At 47.3% G+C, this 22,390-nt stretch overlaps 1 protein-coding gene across 1 annotated transcript; it reads left to right on the top strand.

Annotated features, from left to right (window-relative positions):
- The first annotated feature begins 399 nt into the window (after nt 1-399).
- On the top strand, nt 400-1,874 carry LOC125945143 (uncharacterized). The gene is made up of 2 exons (XM_049666718.1): nt 400-1,168; nt 1,627-1,874. Exons 1-2 carry the CDS (start codon nt 400-402, stop codon nt 1,872-1,874), a joined length of 1,017 nt encoding a protein of 338 aa, XP_049522675.1.
- The last annotated feature ends 20,516 nt before the right edge of the window (nt 1,875-22,390 follow it).

Below are 22,390 nucleotides of genomic sequence, written 5' to 3'. Positions count from 1 at the left end.
TCGAATGGCGGCCCGCGAATGGCAAACGGCGTGCGATGAGTTACCGTGCCGATAACGTGGATTCAGCGCTTCTCGGCTACCCGCTGTTGCTGCGGTGCCGGCCCGTGTTATGCGAAGCGTACCGCTATAGACCCTTGTAGTGTCCATGCATAGCACCTTTTGTAATGTAGGAAGGCAACCCTGGTAGAGAGCAAGGGAGCTTCCAATATAGCTGCGATGTAGCACAAATAAACCCGTGTGCGTTCGAGACACAATCGGTCGTAATCAGTCTTATTACTCCACCTACGGCACGTTACAATGGCGACGAGGATGCGTCTGAACTACGTGAATGCTGCCAAGCAACTATTTTAAACGGAACGAAGATATCAGGACACATCGACCGAATTTCCACTTTGCGGTATGGCGCACAGCATGCTTCCCTCGTTTCCTTTCTTCGACGCGCGTGCCACTGACGCCAACAACGTCGGGACCGAATGGTTGAAGTGGGTGAAACGCTTCGAAAACTTCTACGTAGCCTGCGGCATCACAGCTGACGTCCGGAAGACGGCCCTACAACTACACTACGTTGGTGAAGAAGTTTATGACATTTATTGTTCGCTACCTGATTCTCCCGCAGCCGCAACTGCGTCTACCGTTTCAAGCACCGATGGCTCCAGCAACGCAACGCCTCTCTACACCGCACCACGCAAGAAGCTCGATGGCTATTTTGCACCCCGAGTGAACACTACCATCGAGATTTACCGCTTCCGTCAAGCCAAGCAAATGGAAAACGAATCACTCGACACGTTCTACGCCAGACTACGACAGCTCGTTAAGCACTGTGCTTTCGCCGATGCCGACACCGAAATCAAGAATCAAATCCTACTGTCTACAGTGTCAACACGTCTACGCCGGTATGCCATGCAGCATGACCTCGACTTGCAAGGAATTCTCAAACAAGGCAGGTTGTTTGAAGAGGTCGAGCACAACATCTCTGTGATCGAGCAAGAACGTCAGCAGTACAAAGAAAACTCAGCGTCAGCGTCTACACTTGCAGTGAACTCCAAGCGCACCTCACGACTTCATCAACCGAAGTACCACGGGAAAGCGCCATCACGGCCTCGCGAGCCTCCGCGCCATCAAAGGACAGACGCAACATGCAACAACTGCGGAAAACCATGGCCTCATAGTGAGGGACGCTCCAGTTGCCCCGCTCTTCGCAAACAGTGTAATGCTTGTCACAAAACTGGACACTTTGCTAGTGTGTGTCGTTCAACACGCAAAACCGTGCATGAAGTCGTGCGGGAAAGCAGCCCTGACAGTGATGAACACGTTTTCATGACTTCCACTCACTGTCGTCCAATCACGGCCTCTCCCCAGGTGGATCTCAAACTCGATGGTGAGACCGTCAGTTTTACCACTGACACTGGCGCTACCGTGTCTGTCATTATTTCGAATAGCTTGAAAAAGCGTTTGAGCAAGGAAACGCTGTCCAAGACGTCCAAAAAACGTCAAATTCTCCATTACCGCTACTCGGAAAGTTAGACGTTCTCATCACCTACAAGAACAGCAGCAGCCATGAAACTGTCTACGTTGTGTCTGGAGACTGTACCCCACTACTTAGTTTCTCTGCAGCTTCCTGTCTAGGACTAGTCCAGATCACGTACATTGTGGTGCCAAACAGACTGGATCCGAGAGTGGCCTACCCAGACCTTTTCAAGGGAGTGGGCTGTCCAAAGGGCTTCCAAGTACACCTCCATGTTGACCCCCTTGTTCAACCAGTAGCACAACCTCACAGACGCATCCCCTTTTCCATGCGAAAGCCACTGGAAGAAGAACTTGAAAGGCTACAGTCCCTCAGCATAATTGAAAAGACTGAAGGACCAACCCCTTGAGTATCTCCAATCGTGGCAGTACCAAAACCACATGACCCCGAGCATATTCGAATGTGTGTCGACATGCGCTGTGCTAACCAAGCCATCCAGCGTGAGAGACATGTCACACCGACAGTGGACGACATCCTTGTTGCTTTGAATGGATCCGTCTTTTTCTCTAAACTTGATCTGAAAGACGGATACCACCAACTAGAACTTGATGCATCATCTCGTGTGATCACCACATTCTCTACACATGCTGGACTCTTCCGATACAAGAGACTCAACTTCGGAATCAGCTCAGCAGCCGAAGTGTTCCAGGACACCATCCGTCAGGTTCTAACCAACATCCCCAACGTTCTCAACGTAAGCGATGACATATTGGTGTATGGAAAGACTGAGAAGGAGCATGATGAAGCTTTGAAGGCGACACTGGAATGTCTACTTGCAAGTGGCCTCACATTGAACGTCACGAAATGCAAATTCTACCAACAGGAACTTACCTTTTTCGGGCATGTGTTCTCAAACAAAGGTGTACAACCAGACCCCACAAGGTGTCTGCAGTAATCGGTGTCTCACCACCCACCCGTTCCAGTGAAGTGAAATTTCTCCTTGGTCGGTTCATACCGAATCTGGCCCACCTCACCCAACCACTCAGGAAACTCACAGCCAAAGGAGAGGACTGGTGTTGGACAGACATACAGCAAGATGCCCTGGACGAACTGAAGAGAAAGCTTTCCGAGGCCACAGCTCTTGCATACTTTGACCCAGGAAAGGACATCACACTCATTGTAGATGCTGCTCCTCATGGCCTAGGTGCCATTCTCACGCAGACATCCGGAAGTGTAACCAGGGTGGTAGCATATGGGAGTCGTGCCCTTTCTCCTGTGGAGGCACGCTACTCTCAAATTGAAAGGGAAATGCTGGCTGTAGTGTGGGGAATTGAGCACTTTCACATCTACCTGTATGGGGCAGCATTGCACCTACTAACGGACCACAAGCCATTGGTCAGTATTCTCAGCAACCCCCGCTCCCTGCCTTCAGCACGGCTAGAGCGTTTGGCACTTCGAATTCAACAATACACCTTTGAAGTGCAACACACTAGTGGTCCAAGCAACCCATCTGACTACTTGTCCCGCCACCCAGTAAACTCCACGGAACCATTTCGGCGCATGGAGTCTGTCGCTGAACAGTATGTGAACTTCATCGTGTCTCACAGCCTACCTCGTGCCATGACCATAAAGGAGGTAACCGAAGCGACGTTAGCTGACCCGGTGATCTACTCGCTCAAGCAAGCCCTAAAGAAACCCCTGAAAGGCAAACATTGGAAGAGCACAACTCTACAGCCTTTCTCTCGCGTTGCGACAGAACTGTGAGTCTCCAAAGAAGGCCTTGTGTTAAGAGGCACGCGGATTGTACTGCCAGCACAACTATACACAAAGGCGGTGCACCTTGCACATCGAGGCCACCAAGGCATTGTCAAGACAAAACAGCTGTTGCGTGGGAAGGTGTGGTTCCCAGGGATAGACTCTCTAGTGGACCAGACAGTTAAGAGCTGCCTGGCATGCCAAACTAACACACCGGTACACCATCGAGACCCTTTGCCAATTCAGGAGCTTCCTCAAGGCCCGTGGACAGAACTGTCGTTAGATTTTGCTGGCCCTTTCCCTGATGGCAAGTATGCCATGGTAGTTGTGGATGATTTCTCCAAGTACCCAGTCGTTAGCATCTTACACACTTTTGCAGCACCTGCAGTCATCAAGCAACTGCGCACTATATTCGCTCAGTTCGGCTGTCCGGAAATTGTAAAGTCAGACAATGGCCCACCCTTTCAGAGTGAGGGTTTTGCAGAGTTCGCTAGCGAGCTATGATTCAAGCGTCACCGCATCACTCCACGGTGGCCAGAGGCTAATGAGGAACCCGAACGATTCATGCGCACCCTCAAGAAGTCAATACTCGCAAGTCGTGTCAGCCACTTGGATTGGACCAATGAGCTTCTGTCGTTCCTCCTGGCTTACAGGTCCACGCCCCATGGTTACACAGGAAAGTCTCCGTTTGAATTTCTATTTGGGAGACCCATGAGGAATCTTCTACCGACACTTGCTGCTGATACTCAGAACTCAGCTCACTCTGAGGCGAGACAAAATGACACCCAAAGAAAAGCATACAACAAGCAGTACGTCGATTCTCGGAGACATACCAGTCACAACCAGCTGCATGTTGGACAACAAGTCCTCTGCAAACAAGACAGGTCAAACAAGTTCTCGTCTTACTATGACCCCCACCCATACACAATCACCAAAGTCACTGGCTCCAAAATCACAGCGTCCAGAGATGGAGTGTCGATTTGTCGCAACTCTAGCTTCTTCAAAGATGCGAGCACAGTTCAAATGGAACGACACCAGGACCAGCCCGACATGCCAGATCTGGACGATGCAGCTGTGCCAAGTAACAGTGACCTTCCAAGCCACAGCACAGCTACTCCTCGTGAAGCTCCACCAGCAACTACCAAGACCGCCTCACAGCGGTACCCCCAAAGAACAAAGCATAGGGTGCCTCGATGCCAGCGCCGCCGTTCAGGGTGGTGCCATCCTTTGACCGCACCCGCGCCGCCGCTTTCTCGCTGCGACGCCATCTTGAGTCACAGCGAGCGGTTGCGAGTGCTTGGTGCCGGTGCTTAGTTAAAGACACAGTGCGCGCGGATGCTTCGCTGACGCTTCTACTTGCTGGACAGTGTTCAGCCGCATTAATGACAAGCTTGTCAAGTGCATCGAGTCGACATGACAGGCTGTTGTGTTCCCAAGTGCACCGGATCGACGCGTAAAGGGCTTCGTTGTTTACGCTTCCCCCGGTACCCAGAGCGAAGGAAGAGATGGGAAGCCCAAGTAAAGCGGTATCACTGGAAGGCAACGGATAGCTCCTACATTTGCGAGGTAAGTGTCAAGAAAGTTTAGACTATCGCATCGTGTTTTTTATAAATAAGAATGTATTCTCTGATCCTCGCTCACGTACCTACGTTCGCTCACGAACTAAGCACTGCACCGATGCTGAGTAGCCTATGGTTTGCGAGCGCGCGTCGTATAGGCTTTTGCCGTTTTGATCGGCGCAGTCTATGCGAGTAGTACCCTTATTTTAAGAACTGACGAAAATGCTTCGCCACGAAATAGCCTTACGTTAGCTACAAATCGTCATGTCAACCACCTATTTCACTTTTTCACGGGAAGCACACATCGTGTGTCTCTTGTTTCTTTTTTTTTTCCCTGAGTTTCTTTTTTCGCTACTGGTTATTTGGGACTAAAGAACGCAGTGCTTCTTCTGGGGAGAGCGGCTGTTGTGTACGTGGCAAGCGAAGCATTGTGATTTTCTCTATTCTCAGCAGATATCTTGCGGATCTCAGTTTGTTACGTTATATAGCAGATTTTTAGACGAATATATTTGTAGCGTGGTGCTCGTAAGCCGATGGTCATTCGTGCTCATTCCCGATCGCGGTGGGTACTGTGACGGTCTTTAAATGCCTGTTCACGGTATGCCCAGGTGTAGTAGAGTTAAGGGGCATCATGGGACCAAAATGTTTCGGCGCTTTCTGGCATGGTGTCTGTTGTGGCCTGTGCATTTCTTCGAAACGTGTGAAGCGAGGTAATACAGCATTACTTCTGCGAAAATTTATCTTTAAGCACTGTAATGGGTTCTCTGTATTTACAAGGCAACTTTTCATATCAATAATCACTTTTGTTGTTTTACTTGTATTTAGAAACACTTTGAAGAGGACCAGTACGAGGGAGATCGACAGGATGGGCGCCGTCTGTTAAAGTCAACAGCCCGACATCATCATGGACTATATTTTCGAAGTGAAAAACATTGCTAATCTGTATTTGACTGTCTTTGTTTCATTTACGGTTTTTGTACGCTATATGTATGCAGTGTTGTTTATTTTTTCAATGTAGTTATCAGTGTTCTAATGGTTATTTATAAAATGTTCTGTACGCGCCATCGATGTGTTTGGCTGATGCGACGTATTCGATGGTAGCTGATGTATTCTTGCCGGATATCTTGATTAATATTACCCGCGGTTGTGTTTTCTTGTTTGCATTCTTGTTTTCGATTTATATTGTGTGTAATAAGGTTGATGTACTCACTTGAATCTCCCCCCCCCCCATGTAATGAATAAATTAAAAAAATACTCTCACTATCCCGAATTGTGTGTCGAGCCTACCTTGCGAATTTCTTTTTTATCTCGTCTTTCAACATTACCTTCAGGCGCCACACAGTACATATAATTTTTAATGTACATATCTCTTTCATGATTGATTGTACTAGACATTATAAGTAAATATATTTTGTGCATAGTTTGGTTTCTTGTGTGTACTACGCAAGATTGACACAGACAAGTTACGTTACATGTTTCTCTACAGCACTAACTAAACCTTAATTTCACATCGCAGTTATTTTTACACCAGCTTAATCCAGTCAGCACACAGTTTTGTGGACAAAAAAAAGCAAAATTGCGCGTAGATATCGTCAAATAATTGCAACGAACGCGAAGAGCAGGCGCAACGCAAGGGAAACTAACCGCCGTGCGCCAGTGGCTGGCTACGGTAAAGGAGGTGTGACGTGTAAGCCAAAATACAACAGCGAAAAAGAAAAACTTCCACACACAGGGGGTCGCAAACCTTATATACCAAGCATCGAAGTGCAAAAAAAAATAGTGCGTATTTCAAACATACACACGACATGTTAAATGTAAATTGAATTAGGCAACTTGGGGCATGTTCCCGGCGCCATACATTTACGTCTTGGACCTTCGACGAGTTAATGGCTATTGGTTATAAAGATGTGCGGATGCGATACCGATAAAAAAATCCTCATCAAGGCAAAGAGTGCGCCGCGAGTAGCACTATTTTTGAACGCAAGCGTAGCTGAGTCTCAGCTCGTGTGACTCAATATGGCGGCGCCAGCGGGGTTGTCTCCACCCTGGACGGCGGCGCTGGGCATCGAGGCACCCTAACAAGGCAACGACCTGAGCGCCTGAAAGACTATGTGCGAACAAAAGTGAATTTTTCTTTTTCTACTATGTGTTTGAACAAAACTGAATTTTCCTTCCCTGAGGGGATGATGTAATGTCCATGCATAGCACCTTTTGTAATGTAGGAAGGCAACCCTGGTAGAGAGCAAGGGAGCTTCCAATATGGCTGCGATGTAGCACAAATAAACCCGTGTGCGTTCCCGACACAATCGGTCGTAATCAGTCTTATTACTCCACCTACGGCACGTTACAACCCTGTGTTGCACGCACGTCTGGAAAGGCCAACACTGTCGCACTCTGTTCGCGCAGCTAATCAGACCGCAAAGCACGACTGTGTTGGAACGCGAGCGATTTGGCACTTGCGTTGCGGGCTGTAATTACCGATTCGCAAGGGCGCACAAACGAGCAACACGACGAGGAAGAGCAGAAAGCGCGCGTACCTGCTAGCAGACTAACCGGAAGCCGTAGGTTCTTGTTCAATCAACGGACATCATTTCCGCAGTTGACATCACCCGATTCCCCCTGCTGACATCGTGACGACCGCTTGGGATACCGGAAAGGCGAGGGGAGGAGAACGGCACTGTTTTTTTTTTTTTTTGGCACTCCCGCAGCGGACTGCATTCTGAACTCGATGAGCGTTTACTTGAAATGTTCAAAAAATATCTGAGATGGTTTAGGGGCCCTTTAAAGACACGGAAGACCATCTTCGAAGTGTTATTGGACCAGCGCACGATGTGCGATCGGTTAGAGTCGTGCGACATCTTTCGAACAGCAGCAGGCAACGAACGGTACCATCCTTTGCCAATTAAGACTTCTTTACTTCTCCCCTCGGTGGCATCGGGTGCCACACCATAAGACGCACAAAAAACCAAGGGGGCTGCTGCGCACACCACACACTGCGAGTGAGTACCAGTAGCGCGAGTCGGACCACACCGGCCACCATTCGTCGGTCAGAAATCGAAAAGTTGCAGTGGCTTAGCTCGGCTATGCCAGGATATACGTAGCGTTAGCAAAGGTTCAGCTGATTATTCTTAGCTTTCCTGGTTGTCTAGATTGTCAAGGATTAGCTTGATTGTCATGCTTACTGCTGCTCCAATGACACACACGCGGTATACGTATTATGTGGCACATGTATTCATTCCTCCTACGCTCAACCGCTAATTGCCAGGCAACTACTTCGGGATCCGATGAGTCAAGCTTCTCCGTTCTTCTGCGCTGTTGAGCAGCATTTGCGCTCTCCTTCTCCATGGCTATACCACACTGGCAAACGCCAGTCAGAAGCGCAGCGGCTCCAGTGCAGTGTCAGACGGCGACTGCACAGCGAGCGAGCGCGCGCCGGCGCCAGTGCGTCTACCACGGCTACGACGTCACTCCTCTGGAATGCGCAGACCGGCGACGGTGAGTCGCGCGCGGCGCGGCGGCGGCGGAGTGCGCGAGAGGTGCCGGCTCACGGCCGGGCTCGACTGGCGCGCGCGCTCGCTTCTTAAGGCCCAACCACAGGCACGCTTCACCACGCGCCGGCACGCGCAAATGCGTCAAATGCGTCAAAAGCGTCAGTCGCGAACGGGGTGGCGCGTGCCGGCGCGCGGAGATTTTGCCAGCTGCCGATGCTAGAAAACCAGCGGCGCGAGCCGACGCGACGCCGGCGTCCACCAATCAGAGCCTGCAAACCGTCGCCGGCGTCCACCAATCAGAGTCCGCGAAGCCTCTGGCTGCTACGCCTGATGATGGCCGCCGATGCGAAGGCGCCGACACCAACGATCGTCCGAGTGCCTCGGACGCTCGACGCGCGCGACAGTGTTTCTGAAAGACAGTGTTGTGATACTAGGCCGACACGACCCACGACCGTGGGTGGTGGAAGTGCGACGAGAATTCGTGCCGCGTTCGAACGACGCCACCGAACCCAACCTGCCGGCCCGCTGGATTCCGCCGATCTCAGTGCGATCGTCTGCTAAAACATCCAACCTAATCACGATTGCAGACGATTGCGGAAACGCCTGTGCTTGTTGTATGTATATTTTCTTGTGCTCGAAACGAATGGAAACTTGCTTTCGAAGTGCGAAGTCTGGATAATCAGCACTCGTCTACCGCCGATGTTGTTTACATTACGCGTAGGCCTAGCGCGTCCGTCGAGTTCGACCGGCGGTGAACGAGCCCAGCTGAGAAACTCTGCCGAAGGAAATGAAATTTCAGTTACGTTTTGCGCTGCTGTGATTTGAAATATGGCTCTCCTGACTTCGTGCTGTGTGTGGTGTAAATGAACCGTGTGGAACTTCAGGTGGTGAACCGCGGCGTGTTTCGTGTGTGAATTATGTGGTCTCGGGACTCGGGTTTAACAGGCGAGCTCTGCGCTGTTTCCAGCGGCAAAGATAACTTGCGAAAGCGAAAGACACTAGTAGCCGAACAATGGGAAATACGCGTACATCTTCAGCCATGCCATCCGTTTAGTTGAAAGTGCACTCTTCGATTCGGCGTGTGAAATCTAGTTCAGTACAAGTTCACAGTACTCCTTCACTCACTTCTTTCAAGTGCAGGTGTCTTATGGGCTAGTTGGCGATAAATCGCTCGTGCAGCGCTCAAGAACGCTGACACACTGAAGGAAACGTAATACAACACTGTCATGTGTTCTTGTAGTTGAGCACTTGGAAAAAAAAAAAAAAAAGTCTGTTTGCACTATGTGCACCGTGTGCAATGCATGGGAGGACCTTATGCATGCTACTGCGTATAGCAGGATTGCTTCGATGCCTGCTTGACAAGGAGCACGTACTGAGTCAGTGAAACTGCAATTGGCTTTTGATATATTTTTTGTTTTGTTTATGGAAAGAGCAGGTGGTGTGAGTGCATGCATTGCAGGGAAGGGGTAAAGGTGTCATCAGTGCATTTCGCAGTCTGTATGCTTAAGCTGCCCAAACCTCTTCAGCTTGCACTAATATGCATCTCGCTGTGATACTATAAACTGTAGTCGGGAAAAAGATTAACTCAAAACCAAGTTCCTAATGCATCTTCGCAGAATGTGTTTAATTCACTAGTTAACACTTGCACTGCAACATTATGCCAATATGCAGTGCAGCATATGCGCATGAAATGAATACATTTTGTAAAGGTGGACGACTCGGCCTACAATAACAAACTTTGTGTTAGCACTGAAATAAGTGCTGCCATGCATATCAGCCACACCACAACCTCTGTGCACCCAACCTACTTCCTGAGTGGCACCTCCATGAAGACCGTTCGGACCCTTCCCACCCTGGGTGTAATATTCAGCCCTTCTCTCGACTTTTCCACACAAGTCACTAGGCTCGTCGCATTCTGGATTTGTGACCTGTCTCTCCCTTCCCTGGGGACCTGAGGTTTTCAGAGCACTCTACACTTCTCTCGTACCACCACAGCTTGAGTACTGCTCATCATTTTTAATTTTTCATCAGTTTAGTCCCCTTACCAAACTCATCTCGCTGACAAACTTGAGCTTGTTCAGCGCCGGGCAATGCACACCCTCGCTCATGCCAGCCTACAAGGATCACCTCAAAGCCCTTAAGTGGCGCACCCTGCAATACCAGCGCAAAATTGCACTTGTCCGTCTATTCTGCAGGGCGCTGTGTGGCTCTCTGGAAACACTTATATTTCTTGTTCTGTCCGTCTGAACAAGCCATCAGGACAGCCTGAGCCCCATCACACCTGTACAGTCCAACGCCGCAACTCCATTCTTATACAGAGCTTTCTCTCCATTAGGACTCCCATTCCTTGCGACCATAGTGAAACGGCACTCCTGTGCATTGTGCACCGTCGACTTCCCAGTTATTGGCTTGTATGTGCGTGTGATGTGTTCTGCAAGTGAGCAAGCGTGTTTGTGTGTGTGTGTGTGTGAGCGAGCGAGCGCGTCATCTAGAGCAAATTCCTGCTCTAGATGGCTGACTATCAGACGCTCTAGCGTGTAGGCATGAGCCTTACTTTTTTAAAAAAGCCTTGCGAGCTGTCTAGAGTGCCATGGTACTGCTAAGGTTATTATTATTATTATTATTATTATTATTATTATTGTTGTTATTATTATAGTTATAATGATCCCTACAACCACATTGATGGTGTTGAAGCCAGCATGACACATAATTCAAAATATTTTTGGAGCTTCGTGCGCTGTCATTCTTCCAAAGAGAGCACCAAAGAGGTGTCTTCTTGATGAAAATGGTGATGATGTCTTGAACACTGGTGATGCCTTTGCAGAACATTTCTGTTGTGTCTATTGTGTAAAGGATGCTTCAAGTAACCTTCCTTCTCAGCCTGGCACAGTGTTTATGCTATCAGTCAATGAAGACCTTGTTTTCAAGTGTATGAAGTGCCTCAAACCATCCCTTTCTTGTGGTGTTGATGGTATTCCTCCCACATTGCTTAAGACGTATAGAAGCGTCCCTGTTGTCCCAAGCATCTTCCATAGTTCCCTAAAGTCTAGCATATTTTTTACCACTTGGGTAGGTAGCATGGATATTGCCCGTGCACAAATCGGGTGCTGCGAGTGCAGTTACTAACTACCAGCCTATATCTATCTGCTGCATTGAGTCAAAAGTGTTTGAATCAGTATTGCATTCCCTGCTTTCTGTTAGTGCTAAGAACATTTTAATAGATGGACAGCATGGCTTTGTATGCAGACGACTTAAGGATATTTAAGACTGCAACAGTGTTCACGACTACATTGACCTCCAAAAAGACATTTTCTCACTCTCAAGCTGGTGCAGAAACAATAATGGTATGTACGCTTAAAAGCTTCCAAAACTATGGCATTAAGTTACACGCGCAAAACATACCATGTACAATTTTCATACGCCCTTCGGGATGCTCCACTGTCCAGTGTCGATGAAATCAAAGATCTTGGTGTGTACTTCGACAAAACACTAAGCTTCTGTTCACACATTAATATGCACAAAGTGCCCTTCACGCTCTTGGAATTGTATGTCGTATATTGCATGATGACCACTCACCTGTTCTGTTTCTGAAATCGTATGCTGCTGTGTGCCTTCCACTACTAGAGTATGTCTCTGTAGATTGAGGTACAACATGCAAATCTAATTCTGACATCACTGCATGCATCCAGAATAAATTGATATCTGTCTTCCAACACCACTTTTGCCATTCTGGCGACCATAGTCCAGCACTCTCAAATGTACCTCAACTCACACCTCTAGACTCCCTTACACCTTACCCCTTCGATTAATGAAGTTGTTAGTCACTCATCCAAGACTTATTAAATCATGCCTTTTCGTTCCTAAAACTGCGCAATTTGTCGTGCTGCAACAGTATACCAGGTAACATTCCGCATTCTCTGCCTGGCTTTGTTCCAATAAAGACTGTCCTATATATGGCTCGACGCCAAAAAACATAATAAGAATGCCTGCATTGACATATTTCAGAGTTCATTTCCTATGTATTGTATATATGTAGATAATCATGTTGTATGATTAACTGCAGTTTACGCTTCCTTGTTTTCTTTTCCCTTATATGTTTCTCTATCACGCATTGTTTTCTCTTCCACATTTGTGTTCTCTGTACATTTTGTCTCGCATATTGCTTTTTAAGTGCACCAGTCAGAGGCCCTCTAGCTGTTTCAGGGCCCTATAATAAACATTTGATTGATTGGTTATTGTTACTGTAATATGAAATTGATCTTTAAATATGTACTAGTATATTAGTTTAGTTCAGTAGCTTTTGTGCAATATTATTATAGTGTGACAGTTTTTTAAAGCATCCATTAAGTGTAATAAAACGCTGTTTGCTTGATCATATGCATTGTGCCATTAATTTCTTCTGGGGTTTAATAATGGTTGGCTGCCATGTCCAGTGTTGTGCAATATATGGCACAGCAATTGTTACATGCCTCACATAACAAATTGAATGTCTTTCTCATTCGAAACATCATTGTAGGCTGAAAACAATAAACAAACTGGTATTTCTTTCCGTTTTTTTTTTTGTGGGGACTTGAAGTGTATAAATTTTAAAAATAACCTGTTTACATATATTTTTTTCATATTATGCAAATGAGCTGCCCATACATTTGAATAAGTGCTTCAAGGCCTCCCGATGCGGTGTTGATGCTTCAAAACAACCTAGAAAAATTAAAGGTTCCATGGGAAAGATTAGACAAACAAGAATCAGGAGACAAGCTACGAAACTGGTAAATTTTGGCTGTTCGAAATGTCTCTTTGTGAGTGCCACAAGTGTTTCAATTATTTATTATTTTTTTTGCTGATTTTCTCAGAACCCACTTAGGCGTTTCATTCATGCACCAACAAGCATAATTATATTTATAATACAGATTTTTCACTGATACCTTGCGTAGTTCCTACGTAGTTCTTAGGTAATTCTTACATAGTTGGCTGTGCAACGAACTACAAAAAAAAAAAAAAGAGAGAGATCGTACGAGGAGCTATTGATGTGACATTCCATGCTCGTGCAGGTGTTTGCAAAGTGATCTTGCAGACGACAACGCGAACGCAATCGCTAATGTCGATAGCTTGTGCAGTTATGTTCAAGGAAACCGTTGCGGCAGGCGTACATTCATTAATCAAACGTGTTTTTTTTTTTAATATCTAAAATAGCATACAGATCACTGACTTATTAATTGTTTCAAGCTCAGTTTACAGAAGGCTGTTTTAGGCCGCACTTGGACAGTTGAAGACAAAATGGTCAAGCAACAGTGCACCGCAGCCGAGGAGCGAGCGCCGGCACGCGTCAGAGCTAGTATACTGTGGTTGCGCGCCCTTTTCCTCCAGCCGACGCGAAGCGGCGCGTTCGCTTGTCGGCGCGCGCGGAAGCGTGCCGACGCATGCCTGTGGTTGGGGCTTTACGGCCTTCTCACCCGTCGGGGAAACAATGGGAGAGTTTCTCAGCACGTTTCGCCACCCATCGGCGGTAGGGGCGCTGCGACCCTGACCCTGCTCCGCGTACATGCGCTTGCCTTCGCGCTCGCACGATCGTTTTCCCGCGCATTTTATTCGGCGCTCTGTTAGTGTCGTTCAGTATGAAGTAATTTGAGGGCTCCGCGCCCAAAAGGACACTAATAAAGTTCTTCATCTATCCATTTTGAAGACGGTCGTACAACCTTTAGTACGCACGGCCACAGCCAAGACATGGCGCCGTTCATTGCACATCGGTATATAACTGCTGTGTGATGGTGTATTGCTGTCTTCCGTATTGCAAGTCCCGTTCCGGGAAAACACCCGGTGTTTCTTTTCACCAGTTCCCAAGCAATGAGTTTCTAGCCCGAGTTTCTAGCGCTTTTGGACAAGATAGCGTCAACTAATGAAGGGGAATTATAAGATGGACATAACAAAGATCGTAGCCTTCTCCTCCGGATGCGCTACTCGGCAAATACATAATTTCACTATAACTCCTTTTTCCTCACGCAGCAACTCTTTTAAGTATTCTTTTTTTCAGCGCACAGTAGTGGACTGGAACCAGCTAAAAAAATGACGTCGTCTCTGCGCCAACATTAACTTATTTTTTATCATGTTTACAGTGATATTATTTTGTTTGTGCCATGTTTGCAGTGACAGTGTTTTACTTCTTTAGAGTAACGTTGCGTGTGACCAACCTGTACGCTTTGTATTTATTCAAATAACAGTTTTCTTTATTAACGTGTCCATTTTCTGTACATACCAATGTATTCGTTATGCTTGTACCACCCTGCTAAAATCACCGCATGATGATTGCAGTATTTATAAAATAAATATAAATAAATAATAGCGTTTTTTTTTCGATAAAGCCTCCGAACACCTGCCACGCAAGAATGTATGTACTAGAAGTGCAGCCCTATTGCAGCAGTGCAGCCCTATTTACAACGCGCTCCCATCTTGAGCTGCCCTGAAGGTGTTGACGACAGTCATGCGATACGATCCGCAAATCTAATTACCGAGAGGTTTCTGAGAATACTCCTTGTAAATCAGTCAAACCAACTGACTGAAGAAAACGACAAGCCTTCGGCCTATGTACACAAGTCGCCAAGGAAACACTTTAGATTGTAATTGTGAATAACACACATTTGTGAGCTACTGTGCCCGCAAGTTTTCGCCTGAAAGTATGGCAACCATTGTAAGTGCATACGAGCAATAAATATTTATTTTCATCCTCAAAATGGATTTGATGGCGGAGAGCTGTTCTCCCGGCGCATGCAGCCCCAGTGAACTTAAAGAAGCTCGATGTATTAATACAGTTACACTGCATCCATTTATAAGAAGCCTAGATGAACCATTTACGAGTCCTTTACAATTAGGCGACTTGTTCTTGAACGCACGGTGAGGTAAGAAGCGCGCCCGACCCAATCTTCCAGCGTTGCGCGCGCTGCACAGATCGGCTGGGAGCAGCTGAGCAAGAGGGTGGGGTCGCAGCGCCCCCCTCCAAGCAACGGCGATAGGCATGAACTAGCCCCGATGCGAAGGCCGTAAGAAGCGAGCGCGCGCGCCACTCGAGCCCGGCCGTGGCCGGCTCCGGTGGCTCCGGTGGTGCGCAAGCCGTGTGACATCACTGATCCTTGCGCATGCGCAGCACGGCTCTTGATGTGCCACGCGAAACGGGCTTGGCTAGGCCAGTGTAGCTAACGCTACAAAAACATCGAAACCCAGCAGAAGACCAAGCTCTGACGGAACGGTTCGGCACGGCTCATTCAAGGAGAGAGAACCGGCTTCCTCACTCCGAAAGAACCGCCGCTCACTTACTGAACCATGGCTCCCTCGGTCTTCAAAAGAGCGGCCCGCTCCTGAGCGCTCAGGAGCGAGCCGGGTCTTTTGAAGAGCGAGGGAGCCGAGGCGAAAAGAGCGGCTCCGTTCAGGAGCGAGCCGGATCTTTTGAAGAGCAAGGGAGCCGTGGCGAAAAGAGCGGCTGGCTCCTGAGCGCTCAGGAGCGAGCCGGATCTTTTGAAGAGGGAGGGAGCCGTGGCGCAAAGAGCGGCTGGCTCCTGAGCGCTCAGGAGCGAGCCGGGTCTTTTGAGCCGCTCTTTTGAAGAGCGAGGGAGTGGTGGTCCAGTGGGTGAGTGGCGGTTCTTTCGTTCTTCAGCCGAAGGCGAGGGGGTGAAGGTGACTCTTGCGAGGAAGGGCGGGAGGGCAGTTGCTTTCTCGTACCGCTAATAGATGGCGCGGAAGTCGCACCCAGCAGAAGACCCGGCTCTGACGGAATGCATCGGCACGGCTCTGTGAACGCGAGAGAACCGGCTCCCTTTCTCCGAAAGAACCGCCGCTCATTTTTACTGAACGACCGCTCACTCGCTCTTTAAAAAGAGCCGCTCACAAGATCCGGCTCGCTCCTGAGCGACCCATCTCTAACTTAATTGAACCATCACTAACATGCTATCGAAATACGTTTCACCCGACCACAAGGACTGGGATGTTGCGATCCCTATGTCACGTTCACCTATAATTCGTCCCGCCACGATACTGCAGGGTATTCGCCCTTTTGCTTGCTCTTCGGTCATCACCATTGGACGCTTCGCTCCCCCTTGGTACGTAATTCACGGACTGAGTATGCCCTCGACGCCCACGCTGACCATGCGCGCCAGCTTGCCCGTACTCGTTTGTTGGCATCGCAGGAAACACAAAAGCACGCTTACTATTGCCGCCATCGTGAGACATACTTTGCACCAGGCTCTCTCGTACTACTTTGGTCCCCTTGCCGACGTGTGGGGCTCTCTGAGAAACCCCTTCCGTGCTACAAAGGTCCTTACCGTGTTCTACGTCAAGCGACCAATGTGACCTATGAGATCATCCCAGTGACATCCGTCGTGCCAACCGGTTCCACATCACCCTACGTCGCACACGTCTCTCGGCTTAAGCCCTATTATGCCCTTCCCGATGGCCCCGTCTGAAGCACCGGGGGTTGTGTTACGGTGAGGAAAGCAGACAATGTCGACGACGGAGAAGAGGACGAAGTGGCAACAGCCTCTCTGTGTTCTCAGCTGCTGTGCACCTATCTCCTGTAAATACATCTTCTAAATAGTTTATACCCGTGACAATATATTCACAGTGCAGAAAGAAAATACAGATGACACCAAGGCATTTTTGCCCCATACTTTGACGTATACCTTGAAACTGGTACTAGTAACAAAAGTGGTTCCAACTGACAAGGCCCTGTTTGTTAACGGGCTCATTGCGACCATTGCAACATGTGCACTAAAGTTAATAATTAAAAGGATAAGTCGTATGATTTTGCCAATTAGCAACTTATGCACCGTACTGCTCATTTAGAAAGTAATGTCCACCTGTTAAATGCAACCCAGATGAAGAAACGGAATGCTAGTATCTGCAACACGAATAAAAATAGTTTGACATAAGAAAGGACACCCTGTATAGTTCGCTATTTAATTCATGCACACGTTTTTGTCCTTAAGCGCACTATACAGGGTGTTTCACGAACACTTTCAAAATTTATTTAAGGTTGCCTGTGGCAGATAGCCCAATTCTAGTTAATGAGCTGGTCTACTCGAAGAGGCGGACATTACTTGCACAAAAAATTGAAATGCATAATCGACTAATTAACAAAAAATTACTAATTAAGTTTTTTACTCATTACCTGATGGCCCATATTGCAATTTACAAATTGTAGCCGTGGAGTTCGCAAGACGGATCCACTTAGAATTAATTCTCAGGATGACACCAGTTTCTAGATATTAATTCCCGAACTTCGCGGAGAAATGCATTGGCATTCAAGTTAATTTTGTGCTTCAATGCAAAAAATGTCACAGTTTCGCCCTAAGGGCGAAGCAATGAATGCGATAGCAACACAGCAATGTCATACGAAATAAGGTGAGCGGCTTTGGTAGCAATATGAATTGTCGTAAACATGAGCTGATTAAGTAAGCAGGTGTGCTGCGGCGTAAGTAGACCGACATGAAGAGAGACTCGATGACCACGAGAAGGCGCGTGTGGAACGGTGGTGTTGATGAGAAGCGCTTCCCGTGGGCAGCGCGCGTGCGAAGGGACACACCTGTAGCGCTGCACTGCCGATCCGGGCAGCATTACATGTGTAGCATGCGTTGTAAAATGTGGCCCGACTATTACTAACTGAATGAACAAGCGTGGTGTGAGCGCGCACAAACAAACATGAATAGATCACACTGAATGACTGCAGACAACGACTGTCAAAACGCTGGCAGCAAGCGCATATATACGCCGCAGCAGCGGGCGAAGGTACGTGCGGTCTATCGCTTCAACAGAAACTGAGCGGCGAACGCATAGTGCATAAAGGTCAGAGCCGTGTAGAGATAAGAGACGGTGCGGCGAGCGACGAGCGCGGTTCTTGGCAGAGGAAAGTGCGCCGCCCCCCCCCCCCCCCCCCCCGCTCCCTCCGGCGCTGGCTTCCCGCTTCCTTGCTTGCGCGTGGGAGAGATAAGAGACCGTGCGGTCGAGTGATGAGCGCGGTTGTTGGCACAGTAGAAGTGCCCCCCCGGCTCCCTCCGGCGCTGGCTTCCCGCTTCCTTGCTTGCGCGTGGGAGATTGAGTGCGTTCGCTCTCCGTGATAGCGCGCGTCCCAGCACGCTTCCGCTCGGGCATACGGCGCGCGGTGAAGATTTTATCTATACGGAACCTCATGGCGACGGCGACGACGACGGCGACGGCTACGGCGACGGCGACGCCGACGGCAGAAATCCGGTTGAAGTGTCCATATAATTGCTATCGCAATAAAAGCGACGTTTTGTTAAGAATCTATAGCTGCAATCTAACTGCAATATATATATATATATATATATATATATATATATATATATAGAACGCGAGCGTTTTGTGGACATATTATCACTACGGTTGATTTTTGTAGACTTTTGTTGAACTATTTCGGTAAAACACAACAGAAACTGGAATACTTTGTTTTCAAAAGCTGTAATAGTAGGTTAGTGGTTGACACAAAATGGGAATTCATCAGTGACAGTCATGTATGGGTACTTGAAGATGTCCTTCCTTTAATTGCGTACCAGATAACTCTGCAGACAGATAGGTCACTTGACTGATATGATCCCGCTCTGGTATCTGAAATACAGACATGTACTACGTAAGTTTCAGAAGTGGGACATGCATAACTATTGTTTGGGTGCTGAATATTGGACCAGATGCTTCGTGGCCGCTCAATAACTCTTTAAGCATTGTACTTAATTATGAACAGGTTCTGACAAATCCATGATTTTTCATGACAAACCCTAAATAGGCATCGCACATGCAAACTCAGTCTCACATTATTTAGCCTAAAAACAGGCGTCGCGAAAATCTGACGCTAGCGGGGCGTAATTCGCCTTTCTTCAAATTACCTTCACCACGACTGCAACGAACATACATCGTGAGCACGACATACACAGCTAGGGTGTCCCAACTATCATGCACTAAGATTTAAAATATGCAAGCGCCACGTAGCTGGACAGAAACAAGGTAATGTGTGCCGTCGCTTGGAGAGAGATACTCAGATTATTTTTGCTTAGTCCTAATCAATTATTCAACTCCTCAAACATTGTAATTAGATGAAAAGTGTCAATGAGAAAATTGTAGAGCAACATGAAAAGCTCCCGATGCCGCTCGAGGCGCTTTGCGTGTATTCGCGGGCTTCGTTCACACTCGGAAAAACACTTTTATGTAGCACGTAATAATTGCAACAGAAAGCTGTATCGGGAGTTTTTCATGTTTCTCTACAATTTTTTTCATCGACACTTTTTATACTACTTGCGTAGCATAATAATTAATTAACAATAATTATGTAATTAGGCATAATTCAAAAATAATCTGAGTATCTTCAAGCGACGGCAAACACCATCATCATGGTTCTGTACAACTATGTGGCATTTGTATATATTTAAATCTTCGTGCAAGATAGTTGGGACACCCTGTACAGTATACGTTACGGGCACTGCATGCACACATCGGTGCTTTATGCATATCACGACGCACCCAGTCTCTTAACTCGCTTGCACGACAAGCTTTGGCATGTGAACCCTTGCACATTGAGTGCAGCTCCATGAACCACAAGACATGACATTTTGGCCGCGCTATTATAATGTCGCTTTCGACAGATCGAAAAGCGCAGACGAGCTGTCGAAACGAAGAAACGCAGCCTTACGCGCTCTCCTTCCAAATTAACGCTACAAAAGAAAGCCTCTAATAGCATAAACAATACGTGCAACTTACGAGTAAATGTGGACGTCCGTACGAGGCGAAAATCAGCAGGTTGGAAATGTCCATATTTCGCGAACAAGAAGCGCAGCGCCATAGAAACGGTGCGAAGCTGCGCCTAACAAGCAGCCACCGAACGTCTCTTCCCGCCAAAAGCTCCCCCGTACAGACACCATCCAGGCGCGCCTGCCTCTTGCCGCTTCCTCCCCGCTGTCTGACGGCTGAAGGTCGTTTCACATGCTGCGACTGGAGCGGAAAAACATCGGTGCCACCGCACGCGTCGCAATGCGATTTTTTGAGGGCTCATTAACATGACTGCGATTTCAATACGACTGGTGCGACGCTCAGGGTTGCTTGCTGCCAAGTTTTGTCGCACACGCCGCATAATTCCTTTAATGTAATGAAAAATACCTGCGCGTTATAATATAATTGACCTCTCTTTATTAGGACCAATTAATACGTGGGTTTTGTAATTTAAAAAAGCTTCAAAGTTTAATTTGTTCTAGAATGCACAACAGCGGTTTATGAAGTTCAATACGAGGAGAAATGGCGGACGTAAACAGCTGTTCGCAGGTGGTCGTTCAGCGCTGTGTGCTGCCTTGTGTGTGTTTTAGTGTTTTATGCCCGTGTCGTTGTTCCTGCGGTGCAACAAATTACAACAGGATCTATCAACAAGCCCCTGTAGCTGTTGTCATTGCATATGCAGCATTCGGCTGCAGCGAAGTAATCATGTCAACCCAGAGATCCTCGCGCTACCCGTGCTTAACGTCAGCTTCTGAAAAAAGGATGTGTGTATATTGCTCGTGATTGCGCATAAGCGGTTCCTGCTCCTAGCAATATTCTTGCACCAAACTTAGCAGCAAGGAAGCCGCAAATGATCTGTGTGTAATTACTGAACGTGCAATGGCATTTGTATTGTGAACGTTAACCTTAGCGCCAGCCTGGTTCGTCCGTCTCGGCGCCTGTGCTCTAATTATTCACACAAGTGCTCTCTGAATATTTCGAAAGGCATAAAAGCCGACTGCATATTTTTTTAAGAGCTGCAGTCGCTTGTGCACGTAGTATCATATCATTCTGGCAGACATGGGCGTCGTCTATTTTCTCGTCCAGTTTCTCGCGCTGTTAGTGTGCTGTGAATCAAGAAGCTTAAGTCAATATTCTGCAGTACGTAGCACAGCCGCGTAGCCCCACGGCTAACCTTAAAATATATGGTTAGCAGCACGATTTTTGAGTTTAATAACAAAATCAAACGCCAAAATATTGTATTCATAGTGGCAATTGTAAAGTAAGAAGCTATCGAAACTATCCGCTAATAGCATACGTGTGCTTCTACCTGCTTGAGCATATTAGCTTAAAAGTGAGGCTGAAAACCCCAGATAACCAAAAACATATGCAACTGGAGCAGGCACTGTGGTTCCTTTCCTGTAAATGAAAGCCAGCATCCCAGTCTGTTAAGCTAGTCATGTACTCAACTTATATTCGACCAATGTTAGAGCATGCTAACTGGAGCCATTTAAAACTACAATATTTGACCAAAATAAGAAAGTGCAAGGAAAGCGTCAAGGTACAATCTTATCTGGTATTCCCAAACCGATTGTATTAGCAAAACTTTATGCATCCCTGAATTGCCTGCGTTAACCCAATGCTGAAAACAGGGGAAGCTAATTCCCTTTTTTTGCTGTTGAAAAACTGCTAGAATCTCAATAACAGACTACTTATGTTCTGAGGGAAAGTAAGGGGCACTGACAATATCTCTAAGCTTTTGTGTGAGCTTTCACCTTGAACGAGAATGGAATAAAAATATTTACCTTTGCAAGCCTCAGAATCCAAACGTTCTCAAAATTCTGAGGAGCCACATTAAATTTTTGAGATATAGACAATAAAATGTGTGCCTAAGTACAAGTAAACACTGAACACACTTGAGTGGTTGAGTGGCCAGCTGCGAATGCAAAAGCGGCCATAGCTGCTACCTCGAGGTAACTGCTAGGTTGCACGTGTGTTTCTCCTATAGCCCATGTACCTGACAAGGGGAATGCTTATACGTAGTCCCGTTGCAGCATTGGCCTGTGCTTTTTCTTTTTTTTCTTCTTTCAATAGGTGGTGGCTAGCTGATTCCGTCTGTTTATGTATTTATGATTTGTGCGCATCTTATGTGCATGTGTTTGTATCATGTTCTGATTGTTATACTTGCAGTGATGCAAGCATCTTTTTTATCATATTGCACCACAGTCATTTATTCAACTTTGTGTTGAAATGTACAAAATGTAGCCACCCAGTAATGGCCAGGACAGCCAGCAGGATTGGCAAAAAATATGATGCAGATCCAATGCACTTGCTTGAATCGACATGAGGCGAAGCTTTTACGCAACGGTCAGTTCAACTCTAGA

Source organism: Dermacentor silvarum, chromosome 4 (genome assembly GCF_013339745.2).
Source record: "Dermacentor silvarum isolate Dsil-2018 chromosome 4, BIME_Dsil_1.4, whole genome shotgun sequence".
NCBI lineage: Eukaryota > Metazoa > Arthropoda > Arachnida > Ixodida > Ixodidae > Dermacentor > Dermacentor silvarum.
This window is presented reverse-complemented; position numbering and strand designations above follow the sequence as displayed.

What these genes read in the sequence shown, in the direction of transcription:
- LOC125945143 (XM_049666718.1), top strand. Translation starts at nt 400, where the DNA reads ATGGCGCACAGCATGCTTCCCTCGTTTCCTTTCTTCGACGCGCGTGCC. An exon ending in CGGAAAACCATGGCCTCATA is followed by an intron (nt 1,169 to 1,626) that starts GTGAGGGACGCT and finishes CTTCCTGTCTAG; the next exon opens with GACTAGTCCAGATCACGTAC.